The sequence below is a fragment of the Pogona vitticeps genome, chromosome 5, assembly GCF_051106095.1.
Source record: "Pogona vitticeps strain Pit_001003342236 chromosome 5, PviZW2.1, whole genome shotgun sequence".
Lineage (NCBI taxonomy): Eukaryota > Metazoa > Chordata > Lepidosauria > Squamata > Agamidae > Pogona > Pogona vitticeps.
Window position 1 is genome coordinate 2,857,729 of NC_135787.1, and position 24,187 is coordinate 2,881,915.

The 24,187-nt window shown below is 52.4% G+C and overlaps 1 protein-coding gene across 2 annotated transcripts; it reads left to right on the forward strand.

The window, feature by feature from the left end:
* The first annotated feature begins 7,309 nt into the window (after nt 1-7,309).
* On the forward strand, nt 7,310-21,181 carry LOC144589569 (RING finger protein 145-like). 2 transcript variants are annotated; one of them, XM_078394424.1, is made up of 10 exons: nt 7,310-8,297; nt 9,409-9,517; nt 10,114-10,205; nt 10,967-11,202; nt 13,131-13,309; nt 14,614-14,754; nt 15,463-15,645; nt 17,061-17,208; nt 17,442-17,798; nt 19,633-21,181. In XM_078394424.1, the coding sequence occupies exons 1-10, from the start codon at nt 8,129-8,131 to the stop codon at nt 20,416-20,418; spliced, it is 2,400 nt and encodes a 799-aa protein (XP_078250550.1). In that variant the 5' UTR covers nt 7,310-8,128; the 3' UTR covers nt 20,419-21,181. The 2 variants fall into 2 exon arrangements, with proteins under 2 accessions (XP_078250550.1, XP_078250551.1); XM_078394425.1 differs by having other exon boundaries at nt 8,267-8,297; nt 11,008-11,202.
* Nucleotides 21,182-24,187: the final 3,006 nt, after the last annotated feature.

The window sequence follows — 24,187 nt, forward strand, 5'->3', positions numbered from 1 at the left end:
GGCCCTTCCTCCTCACGGGCGGCAATTCTGGAGCTCTGCTGTCACCGATGTGTGTGTGTATCACTTTCTCCTGGAACCCTTTGACTCAGTGACTTCCCGACGAACCTCCCTGATCTTTGAAAACTGCAGCCTCCTTGGCTTCCTTGGCCGAGTCCAGCTATCGCCAGGGATGTGGATTCAAGTTCCAAGACTCGCTGTCAGGTCGGATGTGAGTGGCATCGGGGACTCAATTCGGCGCTGACTCGGGCTTTTTTTCCCCAGTGACTCGAACTCGACTCACAATCCGGAACTCGGTCACCTTCTCCCTTTTTTTGGGGGGGGAGAAGAGCTTGTTTTTAATAGGGACTCAGCCTTGAGGCTTGGTGCCAGACTTGGACTCGGGACTCAGACCCAAAGACTTGCCACGATCCCTGGCTATCCCTTCTTCCTCTTTTCCTACCACCTGGTATATCCCATGGTTAGCTCCTAAACGTTTAGCTTTGGAGCCTTAGATCAAGACGCTCTTAAATCCTTCCCTAGGATTATTGCTGTGATGTGCCATCAAGTTGGAACTGATGTATAGTGACCCTCAGAGGGGTTTCAAGTGGTGTAACTAGTTCCACTCCCCCCGTGAGTTTCCATGGCTGAGCCAGGATTCGAACTCTGGTCTCCAGAGTCCTAGTCTGTCGCTCTATCTGCTACACCGCCCTGAGCACCTTTCAGAAAAACTTAGGAGCCCAGTATAGCAGTTGTGGCAGCCAAGGATTTATAATATTTAATAAAAGATTGGGAATATTCAATATTTAATAAAATGCGGAGGGACCTACATCTGCAAGAACTCTTTATAGGAAGAAATTGTGAAAAGAGGAGCAGGAAAAAATGTGATTAATAAACGGGGGGAAGAGATCAGGATTCTGATTAATACGAACCCTCCCAGCACTTTGTAATAGATCTTTTTAATGTGTTTTATTAATAGCAGTGACTGCCATCATCTATATAAAACTTTAAAAGGTTTGAAGTGTTTTGCATACATTATCTCATTAATCTTACAACAGCCCAGTTAGGTGGCTTTGGAGGGTTATTATTCCTATACTGCGGCTGAAAGTCAGGGTTGAAGACTTCAAACCAAGGGGCGAATTCACCACCTACCATTCACTGCCAGAACTGGGAACACTTCCCTCTTTGGACTGTTGTTCTTTAGTCATTAAGTCATGTCTGACTCTTCGTGACCCCATGGACCAGAGCATGCCAGGCCTGCCTGTCTTCCACTGCCTCCCAGGGTTGGGTCAAATTCATGTTGGTTGCTTTGATGACACTGTCCAACCATCTCGTCCTCTGTCATCCTGTTAGTATACAGTATTCTGGTTCTTGCCCATGGTAGTCCAACCTTCTGCCTGAAATCTTTATGCCAGAAGGGGAGCACCAGGAGCAGGCATCTCCCCCTCTTGATCACTCCAAGCAGCCTTCTCCATTGGGCCTGCACTGGAGGCACAATGGGGCTGGCGGGCGAGGCTGGTTTTCCATTAGCACAGAGAAAGGGTTTTTAATTGTGTGCTCCAGACATTGGGAGGTTGGCCCTTATCGCACAGCTGCCACAAGCAAAGCCTTTTGTGGGATGTTCAGCAGAAGAAACTGCGATGGGGAATGGAGGCTGTGGAGGGGAATTCAAATCAGCGATACACGTGCACATCTTTTTCCCCTCCACAAAAAATGCTGCGCTAGCTCTGCTGTGAACAGGGATGGGTGATGGGGGCAGGAGGAGGCGACAGTGTCCCCTCGATTCTGTCTCAGGCTGAAGTTCCTTGGTGGCCCGTAGTGGGTAGAGCATCAGGCTGGGTGTTAGAAACCCCAGGCTCCCCTTCCAAGAGAGTGGTGGAAATCCGCAGGGTGACCTTGGCTCAGCCACTCTTTCAGCCCGTCCTACCTTGAAGGGTGGTTGTTATAAGGCTAAAGTGAGAAGAATAGTTGTCTACACCTCCTAGGGTATAAATGGAAGTAATGAATATCCAGTGTAGTACAGTGTGTCAAATGGTGGTCTAGGACTCAGAAGTCCTGGGTTCAAATCTCCACTCAGTTCTGGAAACTCATGGGGAGGTGGGAGGCCAACAATAACACTCCTTAAATCTCTCACTTATTTTGAAAACTCTATTATGATCATATTAAGTTGGATGTGACCTGCTGGGGGAGGGGAAGGGATTGCCACTTTCTTAATCGGCAGGGCTCCTGTCCCTACAGCTACACAAAACTGAAGGCTTCTCCAGAAGCCCAAAGGGGAACGCTGCCGTGTGCATCCCTGTCCGTCCGAATTTGGCCCCACCGAAAATGGAGGCATGAACTCTGGATGCTGCTGCTCTCAACAGTTTCTGGCTTTGATGAACTCAGGAAAATTTTGCACACATTTTTGCCTCGCTTCGTTTCCAGTGGGAAAGCATCAGATGCGTTGAGAGGAATAATCATTTCAGTTCAGAACATAAGAAGGGGAGAGTTCATAGAATCGTAGAAGGGTCGGAAGGGACCTTGGAGGTCTTCTAGTCCAACCCTCTGCCCAAGGCAGGAGACCTCAGACCATCCCGGACCTCCTACCCTCCCCGGCAGAGGGCTGTCCAATCTTGTTGGACAAGGCTAACGGGCACTCCCTGAGAAGCCCCAATGGGGGACATGAGAGGAATTAACCAACCCCTGTTCTTCCTCCCCCCCCCACGCAGCATCTGTTATGTGGAGGTATCGTGCTACTGAAGATGGAGGCTCCATTAGCTATAACAACTAACAGCCCTTGAGAGAGCTTCTCTTCCTCCTCTGTCATGCTTAGTCTTGCTTGCCGCCATTTTGGCCTCCACCCCCCCCCTTCTTCTTCCCTCCCACCTTGGTCTTCCTCTACCGTCCTGACACTTTTCCATACAGCACTTTCTCGTCCCCTTTTCCCGTCTCCTCGGAAGTGCCGTCGGAGAAGGGAACGGCTTTCCCTGCTGCTAACTGTCCCAGCGATGTGGATCTGCCATTCGAGGTTGGCTGCTTGGTTTTTACTCCCAGAATCCTCCAAGAACTCTCCCCCAGGCAGAATTCTGGGTTGTTCCCAAAAACCATACCTGCAGAAACTTTCGTTTCACTCCCTTCTTTCTTAGACCTCTGGTGAGAGGAACAGGTGTGATGTTCCATCGTCTGGGGCTTTCAAAGGTCACCCAGCTTCCCTTCCCTGCGGGTGGCCTTATCCGTTTACCGCTGATTAGCCCTGGTGCTGAGGTGCTAAGCAGGCTGGGCGGAGGACGGGGCTCAACATGGGTGCAGCCAAGGAACTTTTTCTGGGAACTGACGTATCATCTACGATGTAACTCTGGTTCCCAGCGGCTCTGCAGGATTTATAAACTGAGCTGATTTCTTGGTCCACTTCAGGGACCTCCTTGCGTCTTGACCGTTGGCGGCTTCCGTTGCCCCCTTTCTGCTTCGGGATGCAGATAAGTGAGGTCAGGAAGCGTAACCCTCATTCGGTAGTGGCTTCAGCATGAGGAAGGGTTGTCCGGAAGCTGGCTATGAGTGAACCATTCGATGGCATTCCGTGTCTAGTCACGCTGGCCACGTGACCACGGAAGATTTTCTACGGACAAACGCTGGCTCTATGGCCTGAAAACGGGGATGAGCACCGCGCCTTAGAGCCGGACATGACTGGAAAAATTGTCAAGGGGAACCTTCCCCTTTACCAGGCTGTGTACCAAGTTCTCCACTGGTCCCATAAAGGTATCTCCTGTGCCCGCATTTGTATTGTTTTGAGGGCCATGGGGCCTTTTCCTGATTTATTTTTTCTTTTCCTGACAAAGGTATGTTTTGGTTCCTGGAAAAGAAAACAAGGAGCCCTCCCTCAAAGGGTCTCAAAACATGCAAAGGTCCGTCCAAGAAGGTGAGGAGGTCTGGAACATGATCAAGTTGGCAGCCTGGTGAGCCCTTGGCCTGGCCGCTCCTTCTCCTCGATCTCAAGGCGCATCTCAAAACACCCACCCACCCTGCAGCGCCTCCCGCCTGGCTGCCTCTCTGCCCTCGCCTTGCCAGCCCGTTAATTGCTTCGGGTTCTCTTTTCAAAAGATGACAAAACTGATGGATTGCGACCACGAAGCTCAGCCAGGAAAGGCTGTCTTTGATTCTCAAAGCACAGATGGGGTTGATGCCCCCCTTGCACTCCTCTGCTTCTCTCTCTCTCCCACTTGGTTTTACTCTCCCCCCCCCCCACAAACTTTTCCAGAGTGTGAGTCAAAAGAGTCTGGACTTTCACACGTGGCTTCTGGCACGTTGACACCCCACGGGGGCTTCTCTTGTTGGCTCTGTGCTCGGCTCCTCCTAGGAGCCACCACTTCCAGACAGGGAGGGAGGGAAACAGAGGTCAGGGGGAGACCAGAGTGGCTGCCACAGGACTTGGGGCAACCTCTGAGCAATGCTTTTGTCCCTGGAGAAAACCTGCATGTTGTCTATGCAGAGACAACCTGTTTTTTTAAAAGTCTTTCCTATTAAATCTCTCTCTCTCTCTCTTGTAAAATGCGGCCATGGCCATTCCACAGAATCATCGTACGGTTGGAAGAGACCTTGGAGGTCTTCTAGTCTGGCCCCCTGCCCAAGGCAAGAGACCTCAGACCATCCAGGACAGAGGGCTGTCCCATCTTTTCTTGAACACATCCAGCACCCGCCCCATCGGGAGGCAAACTCTTCCACTGCTTGATGGTTCTCACCGTCAGGAAATACCTCCTTGCTTCCAGGTTGGATCTCCCTCTGATGAGTTTCCACCCATGGGTTCTTGTCCTACCCCTCAGGATCCATGGAGAATAAACTGATGTCCTCTTCCCTGTGGCAACCCTTCAGATCTTGGAAGACGCCTATCAGGTCTCCCCCTCGGTCTTCTCTTTGTTAAACTAAACATTCCTAGTTCTTTGAGTCGTTCTTCATAGGATTTAGCCTCCAGTCCCCTTGTCATGTTTGTTGCTCTTCTCTGCAACCCTTTCCAGAGCCTCAGGGTCTTTTTTGTTTTGTTTTTTTTTTGTTTTTTTTTTTTGCATGGTGGTGACCAGAACTGGACACAGCACTCCAAGTGCAGCCCCACCTGTGCGGTATAGAGTGGTATTATCACTTCCCGTGATCTTGGTGCTCTCCCACTGTTGATGCTGCCTAGGACTGTGTTGGCTTTCATGGCGGCTGCAGCACATGAAAAATCACTGAAGGGGTGGAACCGGCAAAGCCGCTCCTGAAACAAATCAGTTTAACTTGCAAGCCCTACTAGGGGTTGCTATATGTATGTCAGTTCCCACTTGATGGCACACAACCACAGGTATGGGTAGGATTGTGCTGAGAATTAAGGTAGGTAAAGGTAAAGGTTCCCCTTGACAATTTTTGTCGAGTTGTGTTCGACTCTAGGGGGCGGTGCTCATCCCCGTTTCCAAGCCATAGAGCCAGCATTTGTCCGAAGACAATCTTCCGTGGTCACGTGGCCAGTGCGACTTAGACACGGAACGCTGTTACCTTCCCACCGAGGTGGTCCCTATTAATCTACTTGCATTTGCATGCTTTCGAACCGCTAGGTTGGCGGGACCTGGGACAAGCGATGGGAGCTCACTCCGTCACGTGGATTCGATCTTACGACTGCTTGGTCTTCTGACCCTGCAGCACAGGCTTCTGCGGTTTAGCCCACAGCGCCAGCACGGTAGCCATGCAAAACTCTTGCACGAGGAAGACTGTGGCAGAAGCTCCCGGAATGACTGAAGTTGTGCGCCAGTGTGCAAACACACGTGCACGCACACGCACACGCGCACACACACACACACGCACACACACACACACACACACACACACACACAAAGCACACAGGCAGAGTCTCCTGGCGCAAGAAGAATTCTAATCATTTGGTGCTCCCTGCTGGACAAATGAAAACATGGCGATTTCTCTGCTTATTGGAAATAATCTTTTTGTTGAACCTCCAGGAAGAATGAGAGAGGGCATTGAGTTCGACTTCTTGTCAAATTCCCACCGCTGAAGCATCCTTGACAAGAGACCCTCCAGCCTTCCAAGGAAGTCCATTTTACCCTCATCCAGGTAAAAGTCTTCCAAACGCTCGTCTGAAACGTCCTTTTCCCCCCCTTTTCTTTGTACATTTGACTCCCTTCGTTTGGGTCCCGCCACAAACCACAGGTTTGTCCTCCAAGCCTTTAAGTCGATTTTGCTCTCTTCCTCCTCTGAACATTTCCCAGCTCGTCGACAGCAACTTCCCTTCGGGGCATGCATGGCTGAAGAGAAACCTGGGCAGGATCCGTCCCTTTGGGGCGTCTTTAAAGGCGACGGATTCACGTCAGTGTGAGATTTTGTGAAAAAAGAGCCTCGTCGGGTTTTTTGTTTCCCGGGACACGCGGAGGGAGCCCTCGCAGGACCCGGGCGCCGCCCCGTCCAGAGCCAAGGAAGTCGCGCTTCGGCCCGATGCCCCTTTTTCGCCGGACCTCACGGAGGGCGTCCTGTGCCCGGTTCTGGACTCCGGGGTACGACCAGCACCATCACCACCACCAGCACCGAGGGAAGAGGTCGCCCCTCCAGGACGAGCCCCACCCACCCCTCCGTGCGGGAAAGATGATGCCCAGATCAGCACACACACATAGAGAGCCAGGAGGAAACATACGCGGTGCTTCAGGTCAAGGATTAAATCCCTGTCCTGGCTTGCCCTCATCTGCACGACGGGTCAGCCACGCGCACACGTGCTCCCTTTGCACGCGGTGGGCTGGAGCCGGGAGGCTTTATTGCAAGGAGCCTGCCCTATGGCTGTGTCTGTCTGTCTGTCTGTCTGTCTGTGTCTCTGTCTCACACACACACACACCACACACACACACACACACACACCCGCCGCTCTCCTGCCCCCGCACTCCATGAAAACCCGCGTCCCGCTTCCCACGCCTCCGTCCCCTCCCCATTCCCACGAGCGCCGGGTTCCGCGCGGCTTCGATCGGGAGCCGGAGCTCTCGCGCGCCCGCTCGCCCGCCCGTCGAGCCGAACTCTTGGCGGCGCGTCGCGGCTTGCCAGGCAGGCCGTCCCCTCACCCAAGATGGCGGGCGCGGCCTTCCGGCTGGCGGCTCCGACGCCACGTGGACGGCGAGGGGGCCCCCGCCCCGGTAGAAGGAGAGGGGGGCGTGTGCCCTCAACCAAGATGGCCGCCGCGCCTTCGGAGGCGGGGGATTCCGTTGCGCGGAGGGGCGGGGGCGAGCGCGAGGGAAAGTGAAAGTTCGGCGCCCCGAAGAGGAGGGAGGGAGGCGGGGGGGGGGGCTGGCCTGGTAGGGAGCCGGTGTGTGTGTGTGTGTGTGTGTGTCGTGTCCCCCCCCTAGCCACTCTTCCCATCGCCTGCCCTCACCCCCCCCTCAGTTCTCCAGGCCTGGGCCTTCTCCCCAGAGGTCAGACCCCCCCTCCATTTCTGAGGCTTTAATTCAATTAATTTCTCTCTTCCCCCCTCCCCCAAACCCTATTTCGTCTGCCTGAGGGGGGCCCAAAGGGTCAGGCCCACCCCCTCCTTTTCTAGGCTGGTGGCCTCTCTTTCTCTCTCTTCCCCCCCCCGCATACAACACCCCCCCATCCCGTTTTCTTCTTACCCCCCCCATTTTCTTTTTTTTGGGGGGGACATATTAAGATTCTCTCTCTCTCTCCCCCCCCCCCCGCACACACACACTTTCCTTGTGACAATTTCCTGGCCCCCCACCCCCATATTTCAGTGGCTTTGCAAATTCACCACCCCACCCCAACCCTGGTTTTGAAATTCTGGGCCCCCCCACCCCTGTCAAAAACCCCACCCTTGTCAAAAACCCCACCCCGAGATCTTCTTTTTCTCTCTCTCTTTTAATGCTTCCTCCCCACCAGGAGATTTGCCCCATTCCAGTTTCTGAACCTTTAATGCCCCCCCTCCCCTGCCTCTGACCCCCTGCTCACTTAAAGGTTGGGGTGGGGTGTTTTTGGGGTGGGGTGTGGACGACCGGCCTGCCTGCCCACCCCATGTCCCCTGGCAGAGGGGGGGAGGTCTTTCTGGGGGGAGGGAGACCCCTTGCTGGGCTGTATCCCCGATTTGGGGAGGGTGAGCTGAGAAGGAGGGAAAGAGGAGGCCTGGGGTTTGGGGTGTGTGTCTCCCCTCCCCTCCAAGGGCCCAGCCATGCCCCCCACCCTGGAGAAGCTGGCCAACGTCGTCCTGCGGGTGCCCAGCATCGTCCTCCTGGACCTGCTCTACCGGTGGGACGTCCAGGCCTTTGCCGAGCTCCTGAACCCGCGATCCCCGGACGCCCACCTGCGGAAGCATCTCCTGTGGAACCTCTACTACGCAGGTAAAGGGCAGGCCGGTGGGGCCGCCCCACCTGGGAGCACGAGGAGAGGGGACCTTTTGGGTCACAGCTTGTCAAGACAGTCTTGGTTGAAGCCACCTATAACTGAGCATGCATCGATGCTATGTTGCCGGAGCGGGTGGGTGGGGAATGGACTTCAGCTTTCTTTTAGAAATGTTCTTTTATTAGTATATTATAAAGGCTTTTTATTGCCACCTGGTCCTTTGAGCCCGATATGAAGAAGTGAACCGGTTGCCTTCTACACCTTATGAGGCTTTGCTTTGTGTGTTAAGCCACATCCATTAAGGGATTGGTGGCTGTTAGCTGACAGTTTTGAGTGCAATATAAGGAGATTATTGCTTTTTAAATGCCCTTTTTCTAAATGACAGGGAGTCCAAATGGGAATACATTGTATCAGACTAGGAAATTTTGCCTGTGGATGGTTACATTTTTCTGTTGTTCCAAAATGCAAGCCGTTGAGATGGATAAGTAGTCAGTTCTTATCCAACTCATGTGGGTGTCTTTGAAAACCTACATTTTCAGAACACAGAAAAATGTGTTTTAAAATGGTTTCTAATTGTTTCAATTCTACAGTAAATTTCTCTGCTTTTTAACATGATCACCTTTGGTATATAATTATCCAAGCCTGGCTTTAAGAACCTGTTTTAACCTATAACTTTTATTCTTCTTGTGTTCTGCCTTAGATCGCATTTCTGGGAGAATGGCAAAATGTAAAATATATAAGTACATAAATGAACTGCATTACCTGAGGCTATAAACTGGCTTCTTAAACTTTAGATTATGACAGCAAGGGAAAACATAGTTTACAGAAGGCCCTGGAGAAATAATTTTAGTTCAATGTGTATCATAATAATGGACAATAGATTACTTCTATTTTGGGAAGACTTAGGACAGGCTTAAGAATTTGAAACGACAGGCATGGAAAAACAGGATGAGGCTGTTGAGAATTCTCAACCTTAAATGAGATATTGGTGAAATTATTTGACATTTCTACTTTAGGCAGACTTGATGGAGAATCCTGGGAATTTGGCATGACTTTCCCACAAAGAAACACAGAAGTGTGTTTTAAATATTGGTCTCCCTCAACATCTAGGTCACGTGGTGTGTATGGTGGTTTTGCTGCTCCCAGTCCGGTCCCTGGTGAAGCTGTACCTCTACATCCTGACAGTTTTGCTGCTTTATGTGAGCCACCAGACTGCCCGGTAAAAATTCTAAAACTTCCCTTTGAGAACTAGAAGCAACTGATCTTGGTTTTCTAGAAAGGGCGAATTCAGATGGTATGGAGTACTTTGGGATGATGTGGGAAAGGTTGCACACCGTAAGATAATTTCCTTGGAGAGTTGGAAGAACCTGATCATAGAGTTGGCTTCCTAGAATGGAAAGTTCAGGGGGTGCGCAAGGCTCCCGGTAGAGAAGGTTCGATATCAAAAGTATTCTTCACCTTTGCAAGGAATTAAGAGAGTCCTGGTTGTAGGAGTTAATTATTGCCTAAGGAGGCGGCATGTGGCGGTGCAGCTCTTTCTGGCTAATTTGAGAAGGGTCTCTTGCTGTGACCCTCACCCGCTTCTCACTCCCGCCAGTGAATAAAGGAAGTAGTAGGCAGAGAATTTGTTGAGTGGAAACTGTGGGGTGGGCATGAAGGCCAGCCTTGGAGGCTGATGGAAGAGGGATGGTCCATGGGTAGATTTTTGAGAATGACGCTGGTTCCTGCAGGATCGGCCGAGCTCTTTGGCTCACAACTTTCACGCTCGGAGGTTGCTCTTGCTTTTATGGGTCTTTGTGTGGTCTCCTTTTCCAGGGACTACATCCGCCATGAGATGGAACGTGATTTCCATGGTGCCGTGTACAGCGATCCTGTGGCACTCAGCTGCTTTGCCACTGCACTCACAAGTAAGGAGTGAGGGTGTTCGTCTGGATTACCTCGTGAGCCTGCCCCCAACTGCAGTTTCTTTGTTAGTTGAGAGCTGGTGCTGCAGTGAAAACTATTGGTTTGTAAAAGCAGGTTCGTGGTGGAGAACAGACCAGCAGCTGGTCCTAGGCAGAGCTGCAAAGGGTGAAGGGGCAGAGCAGGCCAAAAATCAATCACTGCTTGAGACTTTAGAGAGGAAGATTCTGCTGGTAGGCATGGGTGGAACGTACCAATTTTTGACCCTAGTGATTAAAAAAATGGGCTTATATTACAAATATTTGTGGGTTTATATGGATTCTCTGCCAAACACACATACACATGCATGTTTGGTTTATTGTCACCTGGCAGCCCACAAATCAGTTCTGGTCAAAACTTTGGGTAAATTTCTCCAAGCTTGGGGATCCAGCAATCTGGGGGAGCTTGACCTGTTGCTTTCCAGTCTGCATGTTGCTATCCAAGATGGAGGAGCTGCAGCCCTTGGGGATGAAAAATGGAGACACGGGAGATCTGGTTGCTGAGGGAGGCCTAGACCTAAGATGGGCCAGGCGAGATCCTCCAGATGGACTCGAATTCCCAACACATTGGTAGCCAGCGGGCCTCTTGCCCAGGACTTGCAGGAATAACCAAATCGGCAAAATCTGGGCAGCCACCTATTTTCCAACCGGGGGTAGCCCATCCCTTTGCAACTCATCCCGATGCTCCCTTCTTCTAGAAGGCCCTTCCCTTGTCCTTTCTCTCCCAGGCCAGGTCATCGTTGCTACCCTCTGTGCCCTTCTGCTGCAGACCAGGCGGGTGTGGCTCTTCTGCGGTCCCCTCCTTCCTCTGGCGGCCCGCCTGTGCGGCTTTCCGCTCCAAGCCCTGACGACGGTCAACACCTTCGCTGCCCTCCTCACTGCCACGGAGGCGGTCTATGTTGCCACAACATGCTTGTCGGTGCCTTTCCATTTGGCGGCAGCGGCCTGCAGAGAGATCACACAGGTGAGGAGCAGAGAACACGGGGGGGGGGGGCTCCAGTTCAGGGTCACTGTTGCCGTTCCTCCGTGCCGTTTTTGTACTGATGGATGCTGTGTTCTCCTCCCAGAGTCGGTTATGTATGTATGTCATTCACATGGTAATATTTTGGTTTAGTTTTGCATCTGAGGCAAGCTCTAAAACAGGCCCAGCCATATTCGGAGATCATGTGGGAGCCTTTTCTTTTACAAAGCGCCGTTCAGCTCGAATGATGCAGAAGGCATGCTTGTGAATAGAGATGGGATGTTTGTATTCGTAAATGCCTGTTCCAGACCCAGATGGCCAGGATCCCCAGGCCTGTCTCCCAGAACCGAACCATCCACTTACGGGTTGCTGCACAGCACACTGGGGCCGGCATCCTGCTCAACATGCCTGTCTCTGACGAAGCCCGGCAACTGCGCTTTCCTGCCTCTCTGACCGCTCCAGACAAGTCTCCCAGCTCAGCTTCTCAGGGGCCAGAAGAGCCAGAAGGCGGAGATACCATCGTCAGGGTTCATTGGAGTTTTGGCTGACAAGTGGGACACCAGCCCCCACGTGCTGTGCTACGACCTGTAAGTGGACGGGTCGGTTCTGGGAGACAGGCCTGGGGATTCCGGCTACCTGGGTCCAAGATATTCGTATTGGTTGATGAATAAAAATATCTCATCTCTACGTGTGAACTTAAGAAGAGCCTTGAGCAGGGGTCAGATGAAAATCCTTTCTAGCCCCATGATCTCTCCACATGGTGACTGACCAGTTGCCAACAGGGACCCCACCAATATAACATGAGTGCCCCCCTGTACCTCCGGCAGGTGGTCTGCCTTTGGGGGTTCCCCCCCCCTTTTTCTTTTTCAGTTAGCCTGTGCTGATTCCATGTGAGACTAGAAGCCTTGCAATGCTGGATACATTCTTGTTTCTTAAAGAATAGCAATATAATAATACAGAGCAGATTAGTTTATAGATACAAGGTGAAAGGAGACAGCTTTCTGTGGCATCAGGGTGGAAAGTCATATCCAGCATTAGTTCGCTAGTGTGTCCTTTTGTCAAGCACATTCTGACACCAGTAGAGGCCAGGTTCCCATTAGATTTAAGGGACACGCCATGCTTTTCCCTCTTACCTTGCATTTTCTTTCATCCTTCAGCCATCCATGTCCTGTTTAGCTCTCACAACTTAACATCCCCCCCCCGCAACCCCAAACTTGGCTGATTTGTTTTGCTTTTTAAACTGACATTTTTAAGCAGAACCCGAGAGCCCCAATGTCAGATTTTGCATCTGGGCAACAATGTGATGGGCGATTGGAATAGAGGGAGCTGCCTTTGTGGCAGAGAGAGAGAGAGAGATGCATAGTCTCTGTGTATCGTCCACAGGGGCTGGGGATACCATCCAGAGATGAAACTTGCTGTGAACAGCACGTGCCATAACGGTTAGACGAGGAGGGGGCTGGCCACCTGGGCTCCTTAGACAGTGGCTGTGAAAAGGCCAAACCGTGTCGCGGGGGTGGATCTGCTGGCTTAGGTTTCCTTCTCATTTCCCAAATTCTGGTGGAGGCTGACCCATTAGGAGAGGTCGTAGAGTCACAGAGTTGGAAGAGACCATGGAGGCCATCCTGTCCAACCCCCCTGCCATGTGGAAACATCCATCAAAGCACTCCCGGCCGACGGCCATCCAGCCTGTGCTTAAAAACCTCCAAAGAAGGAGACTCCACCACCCTTCGAGGCAGTCTCTTTTCACTGCCGGACAGCTCTGGTGGGGCGCTGCCTTGCCAAAAATTCTTGTGGGCTCTTGGCTTGGCATTCTCTGGATTTGCGAGTGTCGTGCAGTGTTTTAAAAAACAAATCTCAGTCTCTACCGACGATGTTTATTCAGTGACTCTTTCTCACTCTCTCCTTCTCCCTCCTTCCATTTTTGTCTGCAGGTGCTGGAAGTGTATCGGCTGGTCTCTCTGGGAATGTCCCTCTGGAGGCAGCTGGCCGTCCCTCTCTTGTTCCTGGTCTTCTGGCTCACCCTGTTCATCCTGCAGATCCTAGCCTTGGCCTCTTCCTCTTCTGGCAACCTTTTGTCCCAGCAAGGGATCCTCTTCATCTTCCTCAGCAGGTAGGAAAAGGCGGTGGCTGCGGAGGGCGGGAAGCAGCGCTTTCAATGGGACCATCTCACACACACACACCCCAATGTCAGCTGGTGTTTTTCTGCACCTTCCCTCTTGTTCTGGTTCTCTTACCGGTTGTGCTGGGAAAGGCCAGGAGCCGAAGGGGCTGCTGTGAGCCCTGCAGCCACTGCAGGATGGGGGTGGGGGGGGCGGAAGAGAGAGTCTCTGTTCCAAAGGCACATGGGCTTTGCTAGCCTCAAACTGAAAATGGTGCCCTCCTCCCTTCCATCAAGATCCCTTGCACCCAAAGCCAGCCAGGTTCTTGCGGCAGAAGATTTCGTAAACACCTCTCCGTGGTCACAACCAATTTTTTATTTATTTATTTTATTTATATCCCGCCTATCTAGTCGATTGACCACTCTAGGCGTCTCACAACAAAGGGAACAACAATAATAAAAACCAATTTACAAAGAGGAAAACTTTCAACAATTGGGTAAAACACTAGGAGAGAGAAGGAAAGAGGAGTCGGGAATTAACTGGGGGGGGGGGGAAGGCCTGCCAAAACATCAATGTTTTTAGTTGCTTTTTGAAAATACCCAGCGAGGGGTCCGCGTGAATATCAGGGGGAAGGTTATTCCAGAGGCGAGGAGCCACCGCCGAGGAAGTGGTAATCTCCGTGTTGCGCTTTGACAACACCGGGAGTCTGCACTCTGGGGCAACTGCTTCGTTCGTTCGGGCAGGAGAGGCAGCCCGGCTTGAGTCCCAGCACCGGAGATCCCTCTTGCCAGGACTAAGGACGGTACTGAAGTCTTTGGGAGGCAGAAGTCCAGGTCTTTCACTGCCGTGGACAGCTGTGCAGTCTGCCGTCACGCGAGAGTTCAGGGCGAGCGGCACAGGAGCCGAGCTTGCAGGTGGCGCCACCTTCTTCGGGGTGCCGGAAGCTGAGCCAGACTGCCTGGGACCTGGGCGGGATTTCTCCCAGCTGAGTGAAGGAGCCTCCAAATGGCAGAGGGGATCGATAGAGAGATGGGTGCCATGAGCTGCCTTAGGGCCCTTCACCTGTTCAGTAGTCTAGGCCACGAGGGGAGGAGGTCCTCCATTGTGCAGTGCTGCCACAAGCCGTAGCGATGCGCAGCGGCTTAGACTCATACAGGACAGATGGATGAGCATCTCCGAGATTCTGTGAGTCCACAAATATGTGCTGAGAGTCAAGTTGCAGGAGGCGGCTATTGATCGATGCCCCTGGAAACAAGACGGAGGGCTACTACCGACTGCACTGAGATTCTCTCTCTCTCTCTCTCTCTGTCCCCAGTGTGGCTGAATGCTGCAGCACTCCCTACTCCCTCATCGGGCTCACCTTCACCATCTCCTACCTAGCCTTGGGGCTACTCAGACTTTGCAAGTTCTACCTGGCGGGCTACGGCGCCTTCCAAAACGGGAATGTGATGCACAGGTGAGACTGGCATGTGGCTTAGAAAGCTCCCGAACCCGGAAAATCCAAGGCTGAAAGTACCTCTGCCCCCTCCCCCGTTTGCTAGGAGCCTCGTGGGGCAGTGATTAAATTCTGTTCACAACCTGGGTTCAGGTCCCATGTAGCTGCCGTGAGGTTCACTCAGCCTTCCGTCCTCCCAAGGTCAGTATATTGAACGCTGTCTGAAAAACCTCTCTGAGAATTAGGTGGAAAATGGTAAGTCTTCTTACTACCGTTAACATGCTTTCCTCACTGGCTTCTCCCAACACTGATCAGGCCCAGCCCAGCTTAGCTTCTGATGTCTGGCACCGCATGGTATAGTGCTAGGAAAGGAGAAAAATAATAATAAGAGGGCTGAAATTCAGCCACAGAGGCAGTCCTGAGAGCAGGTCTGACGTGGCCCAGAAGATCTTACATGGGACCCTCAGCCAGTTGAGAAGTTGGACTAAGAAGCAGACAAGGCTGGGAGCGTCGCAAGTGTCTCGTGCTTCTGGGTATTTCTGCCTTGGACCAAGAGGAGCCTTATCAAGCCCTGTCTTTGTACAGACTAGTTTTATATTCCCTTTAGCCATACACAACTGTGTTGGCCCGCTGGCATTTTGTTTTCCTATCCCCGTTGTCAGGACCCCCTCCCCCCAAAAGGGACCTCCCCCGAACCTCCGTCCTCTTCCTCCCCTTTTTGTCTTCCAGGGGCGTCACAGAGGGTGTGACCTTGCTCTTGTTGGCCATCCAGACGGACCTGCTGGACCTGCAGCTCCTCCACAGAACCTTCCTCCTCAGCATCATCCTCTTCATCGTGGTGACCTCCACCCTGCAGTCCATGATTGAAATCACAGATCCCGTAGTCCTGGGTCTGGGAGCATCACGAAACAGGTGACCTCCCCGCTCCGTCTTTGCTGCCTGGTTCTGGGGGGGTGGGGGTGGGAGAACAGTGCTGAGATTGGGGGTATCGTCCCCCAACGCAGGAGGGAGGAGGGAGCGTAGGAACATGAAAGGGGAGGGACCAGCACTCTGGTGCAACATGGTGCATTGCCTGTTGACCGGGGGGGGGGGGGGAGTGCAATCCCTTGGTGACAGTTCGGGGGTCGGGAGTAGGGAGAACTGATGCGGACTTCCCCGTGAGTGCTGGAACCAGAGAATTGGTCCCTGGATCTTCTCCCGGCGGGAGACAAGAAAACACCCGTTGAGAACAAGAAAACACCCGTGTTGAGGCAGGCAGGACTTTTTTATTTGGGACCCCAGGAAGGTTACAGAAGTAGCTCCTAGTACGAGTTGTCGTGCTCACCGGAACTTCCATCTGGTGTGACGGAACAAAAATTAGCAAACAGGGGAGGACTCAGAAAGTTCAAAAAACGTTGGGGGCATTATGTCTCTCTCTGTAGCTGCAGGACATTTGAATGAAGCCTCCTGGAGAGAAAAGCGGCCATCTGCAACGGATGGCTGGGATGTAGCGTTAATGCGCTTTTCCCCCCTGCGGGCTGAACAGAGTGATGGCTGAGATACAGGCGGCTGCCCGTTATAGTTTTCTAGGCACCAGACTTTTAGTTTGACGCGGAGCACAGAGGCACAGAGAAAACAAAGCGGTCTCTGTGGATCAGCTGATCTGGAAACAATTTACCAATATATCGATTTAGGTGCAATAGCTACCAGGCTAGGGTGTGTTTCTCCCCCTATGGCTAGTGATTGGAAACAGTCTTCTCTCGTGATGCAACTTCCCAAACATCCGAACCAGGATGGGTAACCTGTGGATTCTGGAAGTTGTAGTCTAAATGAGTAGCTCTTTCCGTCTTTGCTTGCCCAAAGCTTTGAATGACCTTTGTCAGATCAGAGAAGGCAGGATTTTGATGGATCAATGAACGATCTGCCTCAATCTAAGGGAGCTTCTCTGCTCGGAAGGTGAGGACAGCAGGTTGGTTTAGCAAATGCTTTGTTTAAAAAGTGGATCCTGGGGGGGGGGGAACCTGGTGAGGAGCCAAGATGGGGAGAGTCTTCTCCAGGCAGGAGAAAGACCCTGGCAAAGAGCCAAAAGACATCTCCTAGGAATGGTCTTAACGTGTCCCCACGCACCCCCATGGGGCTCTGTTTCTCCTGATTTTCCATTGCATCTCCACCATTTAAGGGGCAGGGGAGAAGAATTGTATGACTCTTCGGCCTTCTCTCTTCTTGGATCCCATCCAAAACCGGCCCAGTCTCCTCTGGACCCTGAGGCAGCAGCGGGTGACCTCCGCCCCTTCAGAAAGCCGCTCACCCACTGCTCTGTCCCCCTGGCCCTTCCTCTCTTCCCGTAGGAGCGTCTGGAAGCACTTCCGGGCAGTCAGCATGTGCCTCTTCCTCCTGATCTTTCCAGGCTACATGGCTTATAAGATTGCCCACTTCTTCCACATGGACTTCTGGCTCCTGATCCTGGTCTCCAGTTGTATGCTGACGTCGCTGCAGGTACCCCTGGGGACCCCCTCCTCCTCTCAGCCTCTCATGCACGCTGTCTCGGATGCTGTCTTTCTTAAGATTCAAGAGCGGCATCGGCACTAAAAAAAGGATTGGAAAGGAAGAGAGGAGACCTGGCCGCCCAGAGTAGACCTTTGGTCTAGACGGGCAGGGTAGAAATCCAATAAAATAAACAAAACAAAACAAAAAAGAGAGAACCCCTCTTCCCCCCCCCCTCCTTGCAGGTCATGGGGACCCTCTTCATCTACGTCCTCTTCATGATTGAGCTGTTCCAAGATTCCCCGATGGAGAAGATGGACGAGATCATCTACTACGTCAACGCCATCAGCCGGGTGCTGGAGTTTCTGGTGGCCGTTTGCGTGGTGGCTTATGGCACCTGGGAGTCCATTTTTGGGGAGTGGAGCTGGATGGGGGCATCTGTCATCATCATCCACTGCTACTTCAACGTCTGGCTGAGGGCCCAGTTGGGCTGGAAGAGTTTCTTGCTCCGCCGAGAGGCGGCCAAGAAGATCAGCTCGTTGCCGGAGGCCACCAGAACGCAACTGGAGAATCACAACGATGTCTGCGCCATTTGCTTCCAGGTGAGCAGAACATGCACGTATGCGCGCAGACGCCACCCTCCCCTTGTGGCCCTCTGGAGCACCACCACCCCCTTTTTGGTAGGGGTGTAGACTAGCCCTGGTTTGATTAGGTGGAGCTAACTGTTCCTGGTGGCATTGGACTCCAGGGACTGGATCCTGTGGTCAGTCTCAAATAGAGTAGACCCACTCAGTCATAGAACTGCAGGGTTGGAAGGAGAACAAACACCCAGGAAGCCCAGTATCTTATCTTCTCATTTCTTTTGAAGCAAAAAAAAAACCTCCTCATTTTGCCGGGGGGGGGGAGTAGAAGAGGAGAGATGCTTTTCTTAGGCCTCTTCTTAGAACAGTTAAATACTTGTCTTGAAATCCTCCCCTGGTGCACGCCAGCCATTCTCTGACTGGTGCCACTGGCTGCGAGTTCTAGTCCTACCCAACTTGGAAGATAGGTTCTTCTTCAAGCTCCAGGCTGCATTAGCCTTCTTTTCATCCCAGTGTAAGCTTCTGAATTCTCACGTCCTGTACTGGCAATGGTGGGGTGTGTGTGTTTTTTTCCTGGCCTTTTCTCCAATCTTGAGATGCAGACGCAACTGTGATGTGGAACAGGGAGAAAGGGAGAGGCAAAACTTCTTCCCCTGAGGAAGCCCATAGGAAAGGCCCTTGGAGCATGCAGTTCTCTTTGTCGTTGCAAAGAATCCACTGTGGAAGGGCGGCCCTGGTAGTAAAGTTGCCTCCTTGGGAAGGCAACTTTACTGCCAGGAAACCCCACCTGCTTTCCACCTGCCTTCTCCTGATGCAAGGCAGTGGTTCCAGTTAGCCCCTGTCCGAACTGATGCTGCTTGCCAAAGCAAGGGCGCCTAAGCCCGAGGCAACCCCAGAGTTGTGTTTTGCGGCCTGCCCCATTGTGTGTGAGTGTGACCTTGTACAACCCCAGCCCACGGAGCCATATTGAGGGCCACTACCCCTGCCCTAAGGCCTTCGGCTCATCGCAGTCTTCCTCGTCGCCAGCTTTCTTCCCACTGGACAGCTGCCAGGCCTGTGCCTCGGGCGCTCTGTTTACAAACACGATCTGCTGAATTCTGCCTCCACCCATTGCTTGTTTGCTTGCTTGTTTTATTTATTTACAGGCCACCTTTCTCCCAATAAGGCATTAAAAAGAATAGACCTTAAAACATAAATGAAACATTAAAAAACAAACTATGCCCTAATCCAAATGCAATCGAATAATTAAAAGCAAGTCAACTTTAGAAGCTATTGTAACTCTAAAAAGGAGTCCAGGGACTCAATCATGGATTGCTAAAAGCCTGCCTGAAAAGGTGGGATTTCAGCTGTCGGCGGAAGGGCAAAAGGGGAGCGGAAAGCCAGCCATGCTTTCCGAGGGAGAGCATTTTGCAGCCTGGGAGCTGCCACCGAGAGGACCCTGTCTCTCGTGTCCCCATCAGCTGCGCTTGGGCTGGCAATGAGACCGAGAGGAGGGCCTCCTGTGACCATCCCAAGGACCAAGAAGGCTCATATGGGGGGATAGTTGCATTGTAGGTCCTGCCTTGTCCAATCACCCTCTCCCTCCACCCCATGCCATCCCCCACCACTCTGCTGTTGCTGGATTTTGGAAGCACAGCAGGATTGGAGGGTGTCAGTCCTTAGCTGGGAGACTGCCAGAGATGACCTGGGACCTGCAGGTAGGGCTAGGGAGGAGTCTTGCCTAGAACTCTGGAGAGCTGCTACCAGTCAGAGCTGGGAGTACTGTGGTGAGATGGGCTGGGGGGTCAGAGTCAGCCGAAGGCAGCTTCTCCGGTTTCTGCCTTTCCTAACCGTCCTTTTTCTGGGCCCTTTGCAGGAGATGGGCGTGGCTGTCGTCATGCAGTGCAGCCACTTGTTCCACGGGAACTGCCTGCGCAAGTGGTTCTATGTGCAGGACACCTGCCCGCTCTGCCACCAGCCAGTCGTGCCCGTGGCTGGCCAGGAGGACCGCCCGCCTCAAGGGGGTGCACAGGCCACGGAGCCTGCGCCAGGGAGAGAGGAGGCTCCCAGCCCTGGGAGTGGGGGAGGCCCCCCTGCTGACCACGGTGCAGAGGGCACGGGCGATGGCAGGAGCGCCGAGGACAGTGACTCCAGCCGAGGGGATCCGCAACCAGCAGGACCATCCGGGAAGGAGCCGTACCCCTTTGGTGGATTAGGAGAGTCCCTGGAGAGGGGTCCCGGGCACGAAGCAAGGGAGGCGTCCTTCACAGCGGCCGAAAGCGGCCGAGGGCCTGACCGCCCTGCTCTAGAAAGTACCGTGGAACGGCAGGCTGGAGATCCATGGGCCGGGTCGGAAGAGCCCAGGAGCCTCGGGCAGAACCCTCCTGGCAGCCGCTTTCTTCAAAGAGAGTCCGCCGGTCCCGGCAGCCAAGCAGAGAGCAACTCTCCTCTCCCCACTGCCATGGGAGGTCTATCTGGGGACCGCCTCGAGGGGCGTGCAGCCAGCCCCTCTCCTGTCGACCCTCCCGTGGTGGCAGAGGGGAAGGAGGAGCGCACAAGGGCGGCCCACTGGCACCAGGGTGCCAGCCTCCACCTGGAATCCTCCGTCAGGTCAGGTGAGAAACCCGAGGACTGTCCGGATTCTTGCACTTCCTTCTCTTAGCCTTCATTCGCCCTCTTTATTCCCTCCACTCCTTCCCCTCAAAAAACCAAACACAACCCTGCCAATGACATGGTTTGCATCTGCCGACGCTCTTTCCTGCTTCTAAGGAAGTAGCCACGGTTGGGGCAACAGCCGTCCGCTTTCTGTTCTAGCAAAGAGTATGTGGTCTCTCAGCCTGGTTTGGGACTACCAAGGGCTGAAGCCATCCTCGCAGGAGCTCTTCACGTGCACAGGGTTCTGTTTTAAGCCTCCTGTGCCCCTCGGGAGACGTTGGGGAGCTTCCATTCCATCAGAGCAGCAAGCTCTGCTTCTCATAACACCGGTTCCCGTCTGCAAAGATTTGCGCTGGCCGCAACGCGTTCATGAAATCCTGGCCTTTTGACATCAAGGTGTGAAAATCCATAAAGGCAGCCGCCCTGACTTAAACCAGGGCATGGGAGCTGCTGCCAGGACTTAATTGTAATTCTTGCACTCTACCCATTGGGTATCTCCAGACTCGAGCAGGTGGGTGCAACGCAGGCGTTGGTCTTCCATACAAGAGAGAGACCCGACACCTTTTTCCAACACTGTTGTGAACACCTGAGAAGACAAGGGCTTCCTACTGGCCTTAGGGCCACCATTGACCCCTCGGGTCAACAGTTAATTGGCCTATTTTGTGTTGAGACGACAGCCTGAAAGGACATGTACCACCACCAGCGATGAGGCCACGCCAAGCCAGAGCCTTGTGCTTGCCAGCCGAATAAAGCAAAGCTATGGTGTGAAATGACTGTGTGTGGCTTTCAAGAAGGAACCGGCCCAGTTCTTCACAAGCTGGTTTACCTTCAGATAAGTTGGAGCGCAACTCCTACCATCTCCAGCTGTTGTGAATGCCCTGTGGATGATGGGAGTTGTCATTCAACACAGCTGGAGGCCACCAGCTTGAAGAACATTGCCGTAGACCTGATGCCAGAGAATAACTTGCAGGCAGGAAGCAGGATAAATTCCTTTGAGAGAAGTCAGCAAAAGCAGAGTTTGTGTGTGTGTGTGTGTGCGCGCGCGCGCGCGCGCGTGCATACACACACACGCTCTTCTGCTTTCCTTTTGGAGGTTTTTTTTTAAACCATGCCACTGTTTAAGGGGAGATGCGGAACCTCCAAGGGGTTACATCTAAAATGCCGGCTGCAGTCCACTCTTCATTTTTCCAAAGAGCCAGTCCTGCATAACACCGTTGTAAGACGGGATGCTGGAAAGTCAGCATGTTTCAGGGGCCGTGGGGGGCAGCGGAGAACACCCCCCAACTCTTGTCCTTCAGTTTTGTCTGAAGAACCCTCAAGATTCCAAGGGTCCACAGCCTCTCAGACTTTTCTGTCTGAGACCCCTGGAAGAAGCAACATGGAGGAACTTGTTAGTGCATCTTCTGTGGAAAGCAATCCCTCAGCCGGGCTCACTTCTGTGAGTTGGGAAGGGGCCGTTTCATCCGTCAGCAGAAGTTGGGCATAATATGTTTTGGGCCTGGCCTGCCTAAACACACACATAAACAGTATTTTTCTGGTTAGGCAGACACAAGAGTACCGTCCAGCCGTTGTCACAGCGCTATATTGCTGCCGTGTGGCCCAGATGGCTGTGGTGGGGGGGGGGAGAATTCCGGTTCTTAAAAGGAGGCCCTGAGTCCTGGCAGCTTCCTTCCGCTAGATGGTGCAGCCAACGTTAGGGATTCCCTTTTTCTTTGGAGCACCGCTTTGTTACTCCGTCCTTCTGTCGTGCAGTGCCTGGCGGGGTGCCTGCATTTATTCCCTTGATAGGTATTTGCACATTCGCTCATAACAGCCCAGGACTGAACGTAAGAGCCTGTCTCCCATCCAGGCAGGCCCTCGAGGCCCCTTCGGCTTCAACAGGAGGGCTGCGTAATCCACTCTCGGGATGTGTGCGATAGCAAAATGCACCTTTCAGAGGCTGAGGTGAGGAAGATGAAAAAACAAAGAGCTAGACAAATCACGACGGCATCATCGCCAGAATGTATCACTCATCTGTTCGCATCCAGGCCAGATCTATCTACTCCAAAATCCAAAGAGTTTCTTTTCCTACTTAGCATTGTGTAGCCAAGGAAATGGGGAGGCAAAGCTGATGGTTATTTATTTACTGCTATGATCATGTACTCCTGCCAACCTAGAAGTTTGAAAGCATGTAAATGCGAGTAGATAAATAGGGAACACCTCGGTGGGAAGGTCACGGCATTCTATGTCTAGTCGTGCTGTCCACGTGACCACGGAAACTGTCTATGGACAAACGCTGGCTCTACGGCTTGGAGACGGGGATGAGCACCGCCCCCTAGAGTCAGACACGACTGGACTAAATGTCAAGGGAAACCTTTACCTATGATCATGTAACAGCTTTCTGTCTTTTAAGAACAGTAGCCATCAGTGGGATGGCTCAACAAATAGAGGCATCTGGCTTTCTTGAACAATTTTGCCTCTGTTGACCACTCCTGGATGAACTTTGTAGAAGGCGTTCTGGAAGAGCTACATTCTTATCATCCACTCAACGCTGATCTTTCCTGCTCTTCACTTGAGTTCCACTGTAAAAACACACGCTAATTCTGTGCATGTACAGAATGCATTTTCCTTTCCGCTGATCATCCACAGTCATCTCTCCACTTTGCTCCCAGATCTGAAACAGTCACTTTTAACAGGCATGAGAAGTAAGCATGTTACGCCTCTTATGGATTTGAGATTTTATCAGTTCTACCTCCCCCGGTGAGTTTCTGTTGCTGAGTGGGAATCGAACTCAGATCTCTTGAGTCCCAAGTCCTTTGCTCTATCCATTATACCACACTGGGTTTATCGTCTTTGTAGGCATACACCCAACCCCTTTTTCTCAAGACTAGGCTCCTTGTTTCTGGTGAACTCCCACTGTTAGGGAATGTTATCATTCCATAGCAATCCAGGAGGTGGCACCACTTCCCTATTCAAGGAAGGTTCAGAGGCTGGTAGAATTTTGCCATAATATATATGCAGAACAATATCCTACAACTGTACAGAGGGAAGGCGCTCCAAAGATCCAGCAGTTCCAACTGTGGGTAACTCAAGTGTTTGGCAACTCTCTGAAACCTTCACCCTTCTCTGTGCCGGCAGAGGGTCCAAGAACACCCGGGTGACCCAAGGTTGGGAACCAGTGATCTAGTCCAATGCCCTGTTGATGCAAGAAAAAGGTATAAAGCTAAGAGATTGCTGTTTTTAAAAAACAAAAACCCTCCTTCAAGGAAACAGAACAGTTTAGGTACAATCCCTTTGCTTGTCATGTGAATGTTAGTTCAGGTCCTGCCCTCTGGAGTGCCAGGAAGCCACCCAGCTGCCGTCTTCCACAAGACAGCCTTTCAAAAGCTTGAAGATGTTTACTGTGTTACCTCTTAGCCTTCTCTTGTCCAGGAGGAGCATCCCCAGCATCTTTCCTCGTGGTGCTTGCTTTCATTCCCCCCTCTTTGCCGTTACCCATAATATCTAGCAGTGCCCTTGGTGCACAAGGAGTTGTTGACAAGCTCAGTTGAAACCCAAAGGTTTGCAAAGTTACTTTAAAAAAATCTTAGATGAATAAACCAGACCATGTTACTCAGCATTTTGTGCTTTGGGGCCACAAGAGGCTGTCTTGTGTTTGGGGAGGTGGGTCAGAAGACCAGACCAGAGATCATGGACACGTTAGGTTCTCCTGCAAGAGGAGAGGCCCGCTTGGCACAGCAGACAGGACTTGGTTGTAGGGCTCACTCATGGATCACGAAGCCTTGCTCTCAGCTGCT